Here is a 14,430-nt window from a genome sequence, read left to right as displayed (position 1 = left end):
CCAAGCAGAAAAAAAAGTCTGAAATGTATATTATTTGTTATTGTTGTTAGCCCAGAATATCTCTTATGCATGAGACCGTATTACTCGGGAGCAAGATATAATATTTACATATACATAAATAATTTCAATGGCTTGCACAACAATCCTTTTAAGACCTGCGATGGTTCTTATCCTGAGAGCTTGATGTTATCTCAAAATTAGAATGAGATTTTTAAAAAGTTTCGTGAAGAAGTTTGCAAATAGGTGCTAGCCTCTATTCTTCCTTGCGGCTGCATTTCCTAAGTCTCTTCGTCTGTAGCTTCTTCGCCTTATTCATTTCCAGCTCAACGACTTCTACGGGCAGCTGGCGCGCCTTTGTGGTTGGCAGAAGGAGGGTTAAAACCATCGAGCTGGAGCTGCCAAGCAAAGCGGAGGCGGGAGACGGAATAGACTCGGGAGGTGCTTTCCTGTGCTTGAACCCGCCGCTGCCCACACACAGGCACGGGAGTGGCTCTTTCGTTCCCAGGCCTGCGGTTGCCAAAAGCGTGCAACCGCCGCTTGGATTCCTGCAGCGGGGATGAATCGGTGAGAGCTCCGCAGACAGACCCAAGGTGGAGTCCAATCTATGGGGACAGGGACGGGCAGCGCGTACGCACGAAACCATCCATTTATGGGGGGAATGCCTGTGTGAAGGGCAGCTCCGTCCACCCCACCCACCGTCTCCATTCACTCTTCGTCTCCCAGATCAGTTCGCAACAGGGAAGATCTGCCTTGGAAAGCCCTGTCTATATTTCCCTCACGGCTTTTTTTCCCCCTTCTTTATTTTTTCTATTTCTGCGACGGGAGCACGATTGATGTTGAGCACCGTCCATTATTATACTTGCGTCGTATAATGGACAGTGTTGGTGTTGTCTTATCTGTTTCGTCTAAGGTTGTAACTATAACGCTTACCTGAGACTCAGTACGAACACCGATTTGCCTAACGGTATCGTGCTGTTCATAGAAATGCTTGATTTTATTCTTCCAAACTTTCCCCATTTACCATTTAAAATTTAATTTATATTGTAAATTTATTGGGACAGGGCCCTATGTGTGTATGTAGCTCTTTATATACAGAAGGAAAGTACTAAAGTTGGGTCAGGACTGTTTGTCAAGGCCACTATTACTGAATGCCCCAGGAGCAGAATGATGGAATATAAATTATATAAAAAATAACAGTATTAGTAATTATTAATCTAATGGGGAGCAATATTCCAGACTCTCAGGTACAAGACTTTCTCAGCACCTATTTGAAAAATGTTGAAATTAAAAGAAAAAAAATTACAAAATCTGTTTATTGAGATTCTGATGTCTCTAACGATACTGTGTCATGTAAAAAATAAAATTTCAGTAGACGTAATATATAACTACCAAAGCAAAGTGGTGGCAGGTTGGTGATAATAGTGCAATATTCCAGAAGTTAGCACTGCAGATATTTTAAGAGAACATAATTTTCAATATATTTTCAAAGGAAATCCAAGACACCTTTTTTATTTATATATATAAATAAACATATATACACACACATACACATACACATACATACATACATACATACACACACACACACACACACACACACGTTTGCTCCAATATGTAGTAAAAAATAGTATTGCTCTGCTAAACTTTTGATTGAATCATGCTGGCAACATATCCTATAGGCAATATCAAAACTTCTTTGAAACTGATTTCCTGATTTCCTACACTTGAAGCAGCATTTTAATTATAAGAAATTCATTTAGAACTAATTTGGTCTCAGAAGACATTTTAATGCAAACAGCTGCTGCTATGAATTACATTTTTACCATCAATCAACAAAGTTGATAAGCACATTTTTCTTTTTCCCTCCATCCAGGGAAAACAGCATAGCACCTTCATCTATAGGTTTACTTAAAAATAAGGCCCTTCCCACCGTTCAAAGGGTCTTCAATAAAAACAGGAGACTGATGGGGACCATTTATATTAATACCAAGCATTGTTTATAATCTTTAAAGAACTTCCATCCTCAAAGAGAGAATATTCTGAACAAATAGCACCATTACAACATATTTTAAAAAACAACAGCTGGATTCTGCATATGTGAATGACAGAGAAGATATCCACAGAACATATTCTTAAGCTCCATTCATTCATATTACATTGTTTCCTTTCCACCCTAATTACTCACCTTTTGGCAGGAGCTTGTGTTTTCTCTCTCTTTTATTAAAATTCTTTTTTTTTCCCCCAGCAGGTTCTGAGGGCAAAGTGATATTCCAAGATCTCAGAGACATTTATCAAGACTTAGAAGATAAAAGCCAGAGAACTGTAACTGCTAACTTAGTTCAGGGAGTTGAAGGAGTATTTTGCCGGGGAGCCGCTGAGGTAGAGTGCTGCCACGGGAGCCTCCTTAAACCCTGCCAGGCCTGAGCAGTGTCAAGGCAGGGCCTTAATTTTCCTACTACCACCACCCTCTGAAGACTGGCAGCCATGGGGGAAAAGTCCCACACTTGCCCTTACTGTGGGAAAGGTTTCCGGCGCAACTCACACCTTACACGGCATTTAGCTATCCACTCTGGGCTGCAGCGCCCTTTAGGTGGGAAGCGCCTGGGACAGCAGATGCCAGAGGAAGACCGCCCCTTCAGCTGCAGCTACTGCGGGAAGACTTTTGCCCGCAGTGCCCACCTGGCCCGCCATCAGGAGACCCACTCAGGGGAGCGACCGTACAAGTGCACGTACTGTGGTAAAGCCTTTGGGCGCAATTCCCACCTGACCCGCCACCACAGCACCCACACCGGAGAGCGCCCCTACGAATGCGGGGTCTGTGGCAAAGCTTTTACCCGCAGCGCTCATGTCACTCGCCATCAAGGAACTCACACCGGGGAGCGGCCTTTCCGCTGCACGCGCTGCGGCAAGTGCTTCACCCGCAGTGCACATCTCCAGCGTCACCAGGGCATCCACAGTGGGGACAAACCCTTCTCGTGCAGAGACTGTGGAAAGGGGTTCACCCGTTACGCGCACCTTGAGCGTCACCGTGCTACGCATTCGGGGGAGAAACCTTTCAAATGCGCCAGCTGTGGGAAAGGGTTTGGGGCTGCCTCTCACCTTGTAAGACACCAGAAAACCCATAAAGTTTAAAGGGCTGGGACTGCTCCTGCTACCATCCAAACAAGTATGAGAAACGGCCAGTATGGAGTACTTGGACTTATCCTTTGTCTTTATGTCTCTTTTCTCCATTCTAAAATACCATTCTAAAAATCTTATTTTAGAGGGAACTGAGTACAACCCATTCAACAATATTTGTACCTGGTCTGCAGAGAAATTGAGGTGATGTGAGTTTCTTCTGCTTCAGTTCAGCAGCAGCTACAGCAAAGACAATTTTAAATGGCGAAACAGCAAACTCTTCTAATTTTTTTCCTAGATGGGAAAAGGAAATCTCAGAGCCGCCGGTCCCTCATGGTTTTGTGTGTGCTTTTACCCAGTATCATAAATAAAAGCTACATTTTACCTCCATCTTTTCTGGTAAGAAAGATGCCAGGTTTATCAATAGAAACATGTAAGAAATGCACTTATGACTCTGTGGAAGGTGTTTCAAAATCCCCTGCCCTGTCCTCCAGCATCATCCGCATTGTGAATTTAAGATGTAATGTGACGATCTGCACCAAGAAGCATCTTTCTGGCAATTCCCTTGGAATGTACTTGGAGAAATTCTTTCATCGGCTTTGGATTTTGAACCCTATGGCCTAATCACATTGCAGTTACAACAATGTGCCATGCCCACCCAAGAGAATAGCATTGGAATATGGGGTTAATGTGCCTGGGTCTTCAGCCCCTCAATAGCCTGTAGCACCAGAAGGAGATCTTGTTGCAACTGAAGCCAACTCTTGGAACTTGTCTATCTCTTCTGCTCCCCTGAAGACTTTGAGGCTTGCTTTACAACCATCTAACTACAAGTGGTGCCTGCAACACCATGTTGCAGTGTAGAGTATTTCTAGACCATCCAGCCATATCGTCTTTCGGAGATACTCCACTTGATTTCCCCTTCCTTAATTTGAGCTGTTCTCTTTAATAGCATTTTGGGGCCCCTATGCATGCTCTGCTGTTGATTTTTTTAATTTTATTTTTTGGAGGGAAAGAAGTTACTCCCTTTGGATTTTATTCCTAATTATTTTTCTCTGTTTTTGAAAATGTTGGTATTTCCACAGCATGCTGATAATCTACTTATTTCTCAGTAGCCCCATTTGGGTTGCATAGCTGTGATGAATGCGCATGAGTTTGTTGGCAATATTGATAGTTATTTCTCTTCCTTACTAGAATTTTTGTGGGAGAACTAAGGAACAGACCAAGACTTTATCCAAGTCACTTGCAATGTGAAACTCTGCAGATATTTCAAGCCATTTCCTCTGGAGCATATGAGTTCTTATACTTTACCTGTTGTCTTGCATCTCCCAATCCTCCAGCTTTAGTGAATCTGAGCTTTCTTCTTCTTTTTTATAAATAATAATAGCTAGCACAGTTATACTGATAAATTGCACTGCCTAACAGCAGTGTGTTCTAGTATAGGTAAATAAATTAGACTCAAATTCAACAAATCAAATTGTTGAAAAACGTATTTTAATTTTTGTTATGTAAACTCGTTCACATTTTTTTTAAATGGAGAAGGGGAAATTTTAAATGATACTGTCTGCTGTCTCAGCAGAAAAAGAACTGTAGAAAAAATGTATGGGGACAGCTGGAAACTTTTTAGCAGAAATTTAAAGTATAACTTTGGATATCCTGCTGTTCTGAAATGCATCAGAAGAGTTAGAGAAGCAGCAGGTAATTTTTTTAGCTGGAATTCCAGATAGACTATCTTTATCCAGACTTTTTCTGCTTTGCCTCCTTCTGGGGAAACTTGCTGAGTAACTTATCATAGCAGCTTATTGTCTGTTGCTCTTGTGATTCTCATCTGCCTCCTGATCTGTGGTTATTTAAGGGTCTGGGATTCCCTGACTGTTTAAAAACTCTGATCGTGCAAGAACGTGATGGTTTTGTCACATCAAGGACACCTACAGGGTATTTGCTGTGCCAATGATTGAGTTATATATGGCATTTGGACTCGGAAACAGCAATAGGCAACTTGGTTCTCTTTATGGACTGGTTTTAACTTGGGCTGTTTGGAACCAGAGAAATTCAGCAGTAAGACTGCAGTTGTGCAGCAAAGCTGTCATAAAATATTTTCCACAAAAAAAAAAAAAACCACAACTGACACATAATAGATGGGAATAATCAGAACCAAGAACAAACTGCAGCTCGCAAAACACAAATGATTTTACTTGATTGCCAAATAAAAAGGTTTTTTTTTGGCCTCAGTGAATTGTATCTGAAGGAGCCTCGTACAAGATATGGCCAGCTACTCTCTCTGAATTCATTCTGGTTACCAGATGGAGGAACCATTTCCTGTTTATTCCAGTACTACTTTGATGATCATCTTGGTCCAGCATTAAAAAAAAATAAGTTTTTGAAAAGAATATCAAGAATTATCTCTCTAAATGCCATTCCTCTGTGCTCTTGCATAATCTCATATTTTCAACTTCAATTTCCATGTACATTGCCTGTAATACACCAGCTCTTTATACCAGAATTTAAAGAGCAAGTGGCAATAAGAGTTTTCTCTGGCTTTCTATGAATTGAAAGCTGCATTAAACTGGACATTTGTTTTTCTTTCTCTCAAGTTGATAGAACGCTGTAGAAATGCTGAACCCACAAACTCTACTTCATTTGTGCAGTATTCTGTGCTGTAAAAATGTGTGATCGTTGGCTGATTTTTAGCATTCCCAGGAGGCAGCAGTTGCTGAACTGTTCTTGAGATATCCTCCCTTATCCTAAACGGCCATGGCAGCCTTGGGGAGTTCATTCCCTGAGTACAGATTTTGTCTTTTTGAGTGGGAATACACCTACTTTAGCCTAAGACATGAAAGGATTTTCTCTTGCATTTGGGGGGTCAGTTTCTTCTGCTAAAGTTGAGGTTGGTCAGTTTGAAGAGCACAAATCAAGAATTTTCAATCTTGCTCCAGTAAACGTCAACCATAATTTTTTCCAACTGGGATTGAAATTATTTTTTGTTTGTTTATAGCTCCTAATTAAGCTACTGTAATATGCCTGGATTCACATATTGCAGTAAGTCATTATAGCTCTTTTGTTTATTTGGGGGGATAAAGATGTTGCATGAGCCCAACCATTGTGATTTGTAAACTATGGTTTATAGCGTAATATGTGCAAATCTGGTCAGGTGTCATTCAGTAAACCATGGTTAAACCACGGCTTAGTGCAGTCTGTGAGGCCAGCCATTGTCTCCTGCTGAACATTGAGCAGCTTTTCAGTGAAGTATAAAGTTACTACACATATTCAACCTCTGATCCTAGAGAACTGACCCAGACTTTTTATCCTCTTCCATTTTCTCTATTCTAGATCAGCATAGAAGAGTCCAAACCCACATAAAAACTATGTGTCAAGATCCAGCTGTGTCCACTTTATGCTTTACCACCTTGAAATCATTCGGGCAAGTTTGTCACAACTGTCTCAAATCCCATGGCTTTCAGTGGGGCTAAAATCCCCTTCCTAGTCAGATACACTTCAGACACGTTGGATTGCACCTCTGTAATCCTTCAGCCTGCAAAGACTATACAGGCTAGAAGTTCCAGCACATCTGGAGGGATAGCTGAACCAGAAGAACTTTTAACTGATATCCTCTAGAGAGATGTCCCCCAGATTATAGGGGTGTGTGTGTGTGTGTGTGTATATATACATACATACATACTCACACACCATTTTAAATAGCAGCTTTAGCAGTAAAAGATTTCTGCTAAAACCTGTTGTTAATAATTTAGTATGTTGATGGCACAGAAGAGAAATACAGATAATCCTCACTTAACGACCACAATTAGGACAGGCAAGTCTGTTGCTAAGTGATGCAGTCGTTAAGCAAGGTCATGTGACTGCGACTTGCAATTTTGGCTATGAAGCGCATAAATGGTGATCACATGACATGGGACACTCCAACGGTTGTAAATACCCAACAGTTGCAAAGCACCTGAATCTCGATCACGTGACTGTGTGGACACTGATGGTTGTTAGTGCAAGGACTGGTTGTAAAATTACTTCTTCAGTGCCGTCATAACTTCGAATGGTCACTAAACAGGATAGTCATTAAGCGAGGACTACCTGTACTGTCATGCTGTTCCTAAGCATAAGTGAAAATGCACCTATAAAGAAGGAAATCAGTGCCGTGCTCATCTCTTTGAAGGCAGAAAGCAGCCATGGTGTCAGAGAGTAAAAGAGCCCCATGGCATAAAAGATACATTATCTGTCTCAGGAAGGATTTGATTAATCTTTCTTATTGTGCAATTCAGTTGTGTGATCCCAAAAGGAGAAAGAGATAGGAGTGTTCGGATTTGGCTGGCATTGGGGAGATGTTCGAAAGAAAAAAGGAAGGCATTATTGATCTGGTGCTTTATTAATCTGTCTCCTTTAAACATTTTTTTATCTGTATACTATGCTTTTGCTGTTCATAGTAGTATGAATGCCAGATGTTGGAGAAACAGAAAACAGTATTATTCCAAATAATAGGGGTGCAATCCAGAGAAAACAATCAGCCAGGGGCCAACTGATGTCAATTGAAATTAAAAGTACAAATGAGGGGGCTGGAGGGGAGAAACAACAGAAAGGAATGGGTTGAGTTGGTCGTTTGATGAGTTTTTTTCCCAAGATAAAAATAGAAAATGATTGAGGAATATGGGTGAGAAAACAGGGTTATAAAATATTTTCTCTTTCGACATGAGTGAAATAGAAGATTTATTCAGAGTGTGTAGTATGAATATTTTTATGTAAAAGAATGCACAAAATTAGAGGGTGATCATTCCTATGTATATAATAGACCAGGATAGGCAAACTAGTACCTCCAGATATTATTGCCAGGTTGGCAGGGCTGATGGGAACTGATAGCCAAAACATCTGGAGAGCTGTTGTTATCCAAATGCATTTCTGTACTTCGAGTGCTGCCTTCTTTTTGTAGAATTCAGGCCTTTTTAGCTATGAATTGTGGTGAATTATTTGCTGGTATTCAGTGGTTTTGATTTGGAAATACTCAGAAACAAATATTCTACATCTGTTGACCTTATGAATTGGTCCCTTTGCATGTGAGTTAAGACATTTTGTGCAAAAATAAGAAATTAAAAGGTTTCAAGGCTGCTGTCCTGTGAACTCTTACTGGGGAACAAACTCCATGAAATAGGGATTTTGTTTCTGAGTACATATGCTTAAAATTTCTCAGTAAATTTCATAAGTAAGCCAAACAGTACAATTCCATGTGTATAGCTTTAAATGATGCTTTTAATGTGTGGTTTTAAACAAACAAAATATATAAGAAAATCTTATATTGCATGGATTTCAGGTTTTCCCAACTTTTCCAATTTTTATCTGGAAAGAAAAGAAACAACTTTGTTTTCCTTCAGTGCTTCCAAATTTTTGGTAGTGTTGCAAAACACTGACATGTGTGACATTCTACCCATTAGTTGCATTTGCATAACATACCTAGACTAGTTACTGAATTATAACCCATTTTCTGGATGTGTATGATATGTTAAATGATAAAATAACCCAATAGGCTGGGTTCACACAACACATTAAATTATTTTTGAAAAATAATCAAGCCAATTGACCTGGTTCAGCAATGTTGCATTAATGCAGCGCTCAGATTTATCTGGTCAGTGACTTTGTTCATATAAAATATATAGAAGATAAATTACAAACCAAAAGTGACGTTTTAAAAAAGGCTCTATATAGATGTGGGGTTTTTTTCATAATATGTGACGATGTTGTAAAATTGTCATTTTTAGGGATACATGCTTTTTTTTTCTTTTATATTTGTAGACAAGTGTTTATGCTGCCTTCCAGCAGGATCTGAAAAAAACAGCAAAGATTAATCCCTACCAGCTAGCATCCGTATTGCAATAGAGGTACGCAGACCAGTCAGGGCTGTTCTTCAGTCGAAGTTTTATTTGGATTTGCAAGGTGAATATAGAGTAGGTTTTCCCTTACAAATGTTTGCTTTCAAGTTAATAAGGGAGATGGAGTCCTTCCCACTATCCTCATTATTCTAATTCTGTGGGGCAGCTCGGGCTAGTGGCCATTAATGGTTATGATTCTTGGCTAGAATAGCTGGCTTATACATTGCCAGGAAAAAAGAATGCATCATCAAAAGGAAAGACATGGACATGGATAATAAAAATTCAGTCAGAATGCAGTAGATTTTCAGTGAAATGGCAGGTGTTGGGGAAAGCTGACTTGTTTCATCCATTGCACTAAATCATGTTTAGATCAAGCTTCACCCAAGAGTTCCTCCAGCTTGAAAGCTAGCAGCTAGAGATTCAAGGAGACAGCTATTTGATAAAGCGGTTTTATTACAGATATTAAAAAGGCAATAATAGAGCAGACAAGCAGCAACTGCCAGCTGTATGCTACAAGCCATATGTATTTGTATATGTAGCAGTCCTGAAGTTCAAACTGTACATGCGCCTTGAGAACAGGTTGCATCTCAGTGGGAGGGATGGGAGACATCTGTTCATTATTGTTACGGTCCTGCCTGGTCTTGGGCTCTTGACATCTGACCTTGGTCCTTCTGGCTTTCACAATTTGCTTAGTTTCAGTTTAGCATATTCAGCCAAATTTAGTTTGCAGATCCTGGTTTGTATTGATGTATTATGCATAGCCAATTGTGATCTATTCAATAAAATATGGGTAAACAAGCCATGGCTGAGCACAATGTGTGAATGCAATCAATGACTAGGTGACTCAGGATGTTGCGCTGGGAAAATTCAGTCGCAGCCTTCATGCCCCTGTTGCTGTTCCTTCTGGATGCTTGTTTGTGATTAAACTGGACTTCTGAATAGAGAGGAGGAGGGAGTCTGGTTTTCCAGTGTTTCTGAACTGCAGTTTCCAGTATCACTCAACTCAGTATGGTCTAAGGCGCTGGCAGGAGTTTTTTTTAGAATAGTTGTATTCTGTAGTTCAAGTTCCTGGCCTCCTGCAGTGCAGAACTGCCCCTGTGGCTCCTTTTTAATTAGAAGGTTGTCCTTTATAAAATAACCCTTCTACCATCTTCAAATTTGGGACAGGTTTTTTTCCCCTTAGTTTTTGTTACTTTTTAGTACTTAGCGTGCTAACTAGTTTCTTTAAAAGAAATGTGTATCTGTTAGGGTGATAGCAACGCACAGTCCCTTCCCCATGTTCTTTTCTTTTTAAATTGTTAAAAGATATATACGATCTTCCTAGAAAACACATATTTATTATAGACTTCTTAAAAAGGAGAAAACTGTGCAAGGCATTCTGGGCCTGTACAGCTCCCCTCCAGGTTTGTTAAGTGTTTTATTCCATGTGTGTTTCATATAAGCAGGCAAAGTCATGCAAGGAATTCTGGTAGCATAGACAAAACCTTTGCAGATATTTGGGCAAACTCATTCTGAAAAAGACCATTGGGACACAACATGTTCCTATGAAGCACTTTTTCTTATTTTGTGGAGATTATTGCCTATAAGCAACATCCCAGTCCTTCCTCTCCCCATTTCAGAGTGTTTCTTGTGAGAAAGCTCTTTTTAGCTCTGTCTTTAGAGTAATACAGCTAAATGTTTCCTAGAAGAATGATAACAAGATGTGCAGCTGGATTGGGGTGATTTTCTGTCCACCATCTATAGCTGTGAGGCTTCCTGTAGTCCCTGAAGTTTAAGAGCTTCTCTAAATATTGCCACCAAACTAAAATTTGTAATGTGATTGAAGGGAGAAATGTGAAGCAATATTCATATTAAGTTACTTAATCAAAGTTAGTTTTGTCCTGGCCCTTTTTACTTTTGGGAGCCAGATCACCATAAGCCATTTAAATACCAAGGGCAGCCTTTAGGCCTCCAAACATTATAGGAGTCCTCACTTAGCAACTGCCTTGTTTAGTGACTGTTCACAGTTATGACAGTGATGAAAAAGTAACTTTATGACCAGTCCTCACATTTACGACCTTCACAGGGCTGTAAAGCAAAGGAAAGCTGAAATAAGTTTATAAGCATAGTCGTTTCACTTAGCAACTGTTTTGCAAATTGTGGTCACTAAATGAGGACTAGGAATACATACTTCAGTTTTAACAATTTTTTTTCTTAATGGAAGCAGCTGCAGGCTTAATTTTTTACTTTATGCAGCAAGGATAATTATTTCTGGCTTCCATATTTATTATACTGAGAACATTTATATGTCAAATATAACCCCTTCATTTTAAAAAATGCAGCATTTTGAGGGGCAAATTCAAGGCTGATTTGTCTTAAGGCATGCACTTTCATGGACTTGATCTATTGCTTCATTAACATTTCTTCCATAATAAATATTGCATAAAGGTTTAAGATGCTACAAGGCTTTTGGTTGTTTTTGTTCTAATGCTAATTTGGCTACCCCTCTGGAAGTTATCATTTCTGTAGTTCTTTATATGCAGGGCCTCAACTAATTGATCCGATGCCTGCCTGCTTTTTCTTAGACCTTTCCACTGAAATATGGTCATTTCCATATGAACATTCTGTATGTTCTTGAGAACTTCAGTTATACCATAACTCAGATATTTAAGGTGCAAGTGGTTCCAAATGCAGACCTTGACATCTAAAAATGGTCTCTGTTAATGTGATGGGCAGGAATATTTGCTTAAATTACTGGAAACCCAATGTGACTAAGGACCTCAAGTTATTGAAGACTCAATGAATGAATGCTCCAATTAACTAACTGCATTTCATTAATGCTTTGCTACATACTTGGTTGGATTTATATAGCAGAAAGCCAGAATGTGATTAGTTTTTGGCTTAATGTAATTAACTGTGCTTTGCAACTTGTGGTTTGTTGCTGAGTGTTATACGTGTACCCAGCCATTTTGGCATATTCAGCTTACCATGTTTAAAAGAAACCATAGGCTTGCATGACTGTACCTACCACTCCAATATAAATCAAGACACTTCACTGTTGCAGCTTTAAAGCATTATGTATACCATACTTCAGCTTTCTCCATCCTGGTGCCTTTTTGGTATTTTGGAGTATATATCCCCAACCAGCATAGTTATCAGCCATTTTGCCTGAAAGGGGTGAAAAGAGTTGAAAGTCTAAGATTTCTAGAAGGCCAGTGGAATGGGGCTGTGGTCTCCTCATACAAGATGAAATAGTTGCTAAGAGCACCATATGTCTACACCGGTCCTTGTAACTGCTTATTTGCGAGTTACTGGGCATCTTTGCTGCAGTGAACAGAGTTTTATTCTGTGGGAAAATATAAGCCCTTGTACTGCAGGAGGAGCAGTCACAAGACCAACACTAAAATAGAGACACAGCTAATCTCTTCCTCTCTGCGGCTTGTGGAAATCTGCACTGAGATGCATTTAAGGCCTGCTCTATGGATGCAATAGAGTAAGGCATGCTGGCTGGGGAATCCTGGGAGTTGAAGTCCACGCATCTTAAAGTAGCTAAGGGTGAGAAACACTGGAGTAGGGTCATGGAATGGACTACATTGATTCAGACTGTGCGTAGTACAATCTAGTTGTGAATATTCCATTTTTTTTTTAAAGCATGTGCCTATGCAAGCCTTTATGCATTTTAAAAAAGCCCAGCAGGAAAGAACTGTTATCCCACCTCTGTTAGATATTTTGTTTTTCCACTTGTGTGTATGTGCTTTTGAAATGGCAAACATCCATCTGCATTTTCTGTCCATTCTGCCCTCTCCCCAACCATCTCAATATTCTGCTCTAGGCAGATTTCATGGGTCATGGGCTGATACGCTGTTATCTTTAGCTCATATTTATCCGTTCTTTCACTTTACTGATTCCTTTCCCACAGTAGTAATTCTCTTGAACTCATGCTATTCGGTGAGGATATATTACAGGAAAAGCTGAAGTCCTAGGGCAAAGGCCATTTTGGCACATTTTAGGCTTGGGAGAGCATCTTGGGCTGGGAAAAGAAGTTTTGTTCATAATGTATGGTTTGACAGCTGTGAACACACCCAATTATGGTACATTTTGAATAACCCGTTGTTAATAAACCACCCTGTGTTTCTCATGATTGCTCCATCCTAAATATAATTTCTCTCAAACCTGGTTAAATTTTGATAACATTGGCTTTCAAGCAAGCATGTTTTAAAACTGTGGCTTTCTTTCAGCTGCCAGCTTATGATTTCATTATAGCTTTTGGTGCTGTCTGGCAAATGGGGTTTGGCTGGGTTTTTCTTTGGACAAAGGAACAGCCATGGAAAATGTGTTTCATTTCACATAAGGTTTCAGCAATGGGGAGAGATCACTTGTTGGAGGGACATCTCTTTCCCCTCCTCAATATGGAACCAACCCGGAACTTGTTTCACTTCCCCAAGCTGGTACCAGTTCAGTTAGAGGCTGGAGAGCACCAAACTAGGAAAGGCTACCTGAAGGCACTCTCTCTGACTCTCTTTAACATTATAAATCCATTTTTAGCTCTCTAGGGTTTGGGGGAGGCTAGAGGGTAAGTGATTTTGTTTTGCTTGTATATTGCTTTGAGGCGGGATTAGGCTGGAATTTATCTGGCGGATTGTTTGGACTTGTTTGTATTTTCTTATTTGTAATAATGCCAATGGATATGATTTAACAGCAATTGTAAATGGTGTTGCAATATAGCAAAACTGATGTCTGGGTTCCCCAACACCTTAGTTTTCCTGGTATTGCCCTTGGTATCGTTCTCTGTTTTCCTATTATAACAGTATCTGTCTTTTCTCTGTATGAAATAAATACTTTTTGAGAGAGGTTCCGAAATGCCTTTTTTTAAAGCCTAATCCATCTGTGATGGCTGCATCTCTATTTTCACGGGAACTGAGGACACTTCTAGAATATTTTAAAGAAGTATAAAACGCAGCATTCCTTCTCCATAGGTGGGTTGATAAGAAAGTCAAACGTGTATATTCTAGAGCTAATGTAGAATTTCTCCATGTTTTGGATGTGGTACATGGAGCTGGCACTGAAGAGATCCTGACATGGATGAACTTGGGTCCTAAAAAAGTCAGTTTGTATTTTTAACTTTATAACATTTATTAAAAACTCCCCACAGCCAAAGTTCTCTGGGCAATAAGCCATTTAAACAATTTTAAATTGCAAGTCCAATAAAACAGCTGAGGACAGTGCAACTAAAAAAGGACCCAAACAAAGAGCTATAATTAAAATCAGTAGAGTGATAGATTTGTCTCATAGTAATAAAATATATCAGAGTGCCACAAATGCAATGGATAAGATGTTCATGAGATGTTGCTACAGCAAGGCTTCCCCGCTAATATTCCATCAAGATTATTTTGTAATGAAATATGCCATTACAGGGCAGGATGTTAGAAAGCAAGAAAAAACAGGGTGGGAGAAATGGGGAAAATGTATC

The 14,430-nt window shown here is 39.7% G+C and overlaps 1 protein-coding gene across 4 annotated transcripts; it reads left to right on the top strand.

The window, feature by feature from the left end:
• Positions 1-399: 399 nt before the first annotated feature.
• LOC103049167 (uncharacterized) lies at positions 400-14,104 on the top strand. 4 transcript variants are annotated; one of them, XM_025169019.2, is made up of 2 exons: positions 400-564; positions 2,249-14,104. In XM_025169019.2, exon 2 carries the CDS (start codon positions 2,485-2,487, stop codon positions 3,130-3,132), a length of 648 nt encoding a protein of 215 aa, XP_025024787.1. In that variant the 5' UTR covers positions 400-564; positions 2,249-2,484; the 3' UTR covers positions 3,133-14,104. The 4 variants fall into 4 exon arrangements, with proteins under 4 accessions (XP_025024787.1, XP_025024788.1, XP_025024786.1 ...); XM_025169020.2 differs by having other exon boundaries at positions 2,246-14,104; XM_025169018.2 differs by having other exon boundaries at positions 400-590.
• The last annotated feature ends 326 nt before the right edge of the window (positions 14,105-14,430 follow it).

This window comes from Python bivittatus, unplaced genomic scaffold, assembly GCF_059951505.1.
Source record: "Python bivittatus isolate LINGU-HERP-01145 unplaced genomic scaffold, Pbiv_v1 ctg000410_np1212, whole genome shotgun sequence".
NCBI classification, from domain to species: domain Eukaryota; kingdom Metazoa; phylum Chordata; class Lepidosauria; order Squamata; family Pythonidae; genus Python; species Python bivittatus.
Note: the sequence above shows the minus strand (reverse complement) of the source record. Positions and strands in the feature narration are given on the sequence as shown.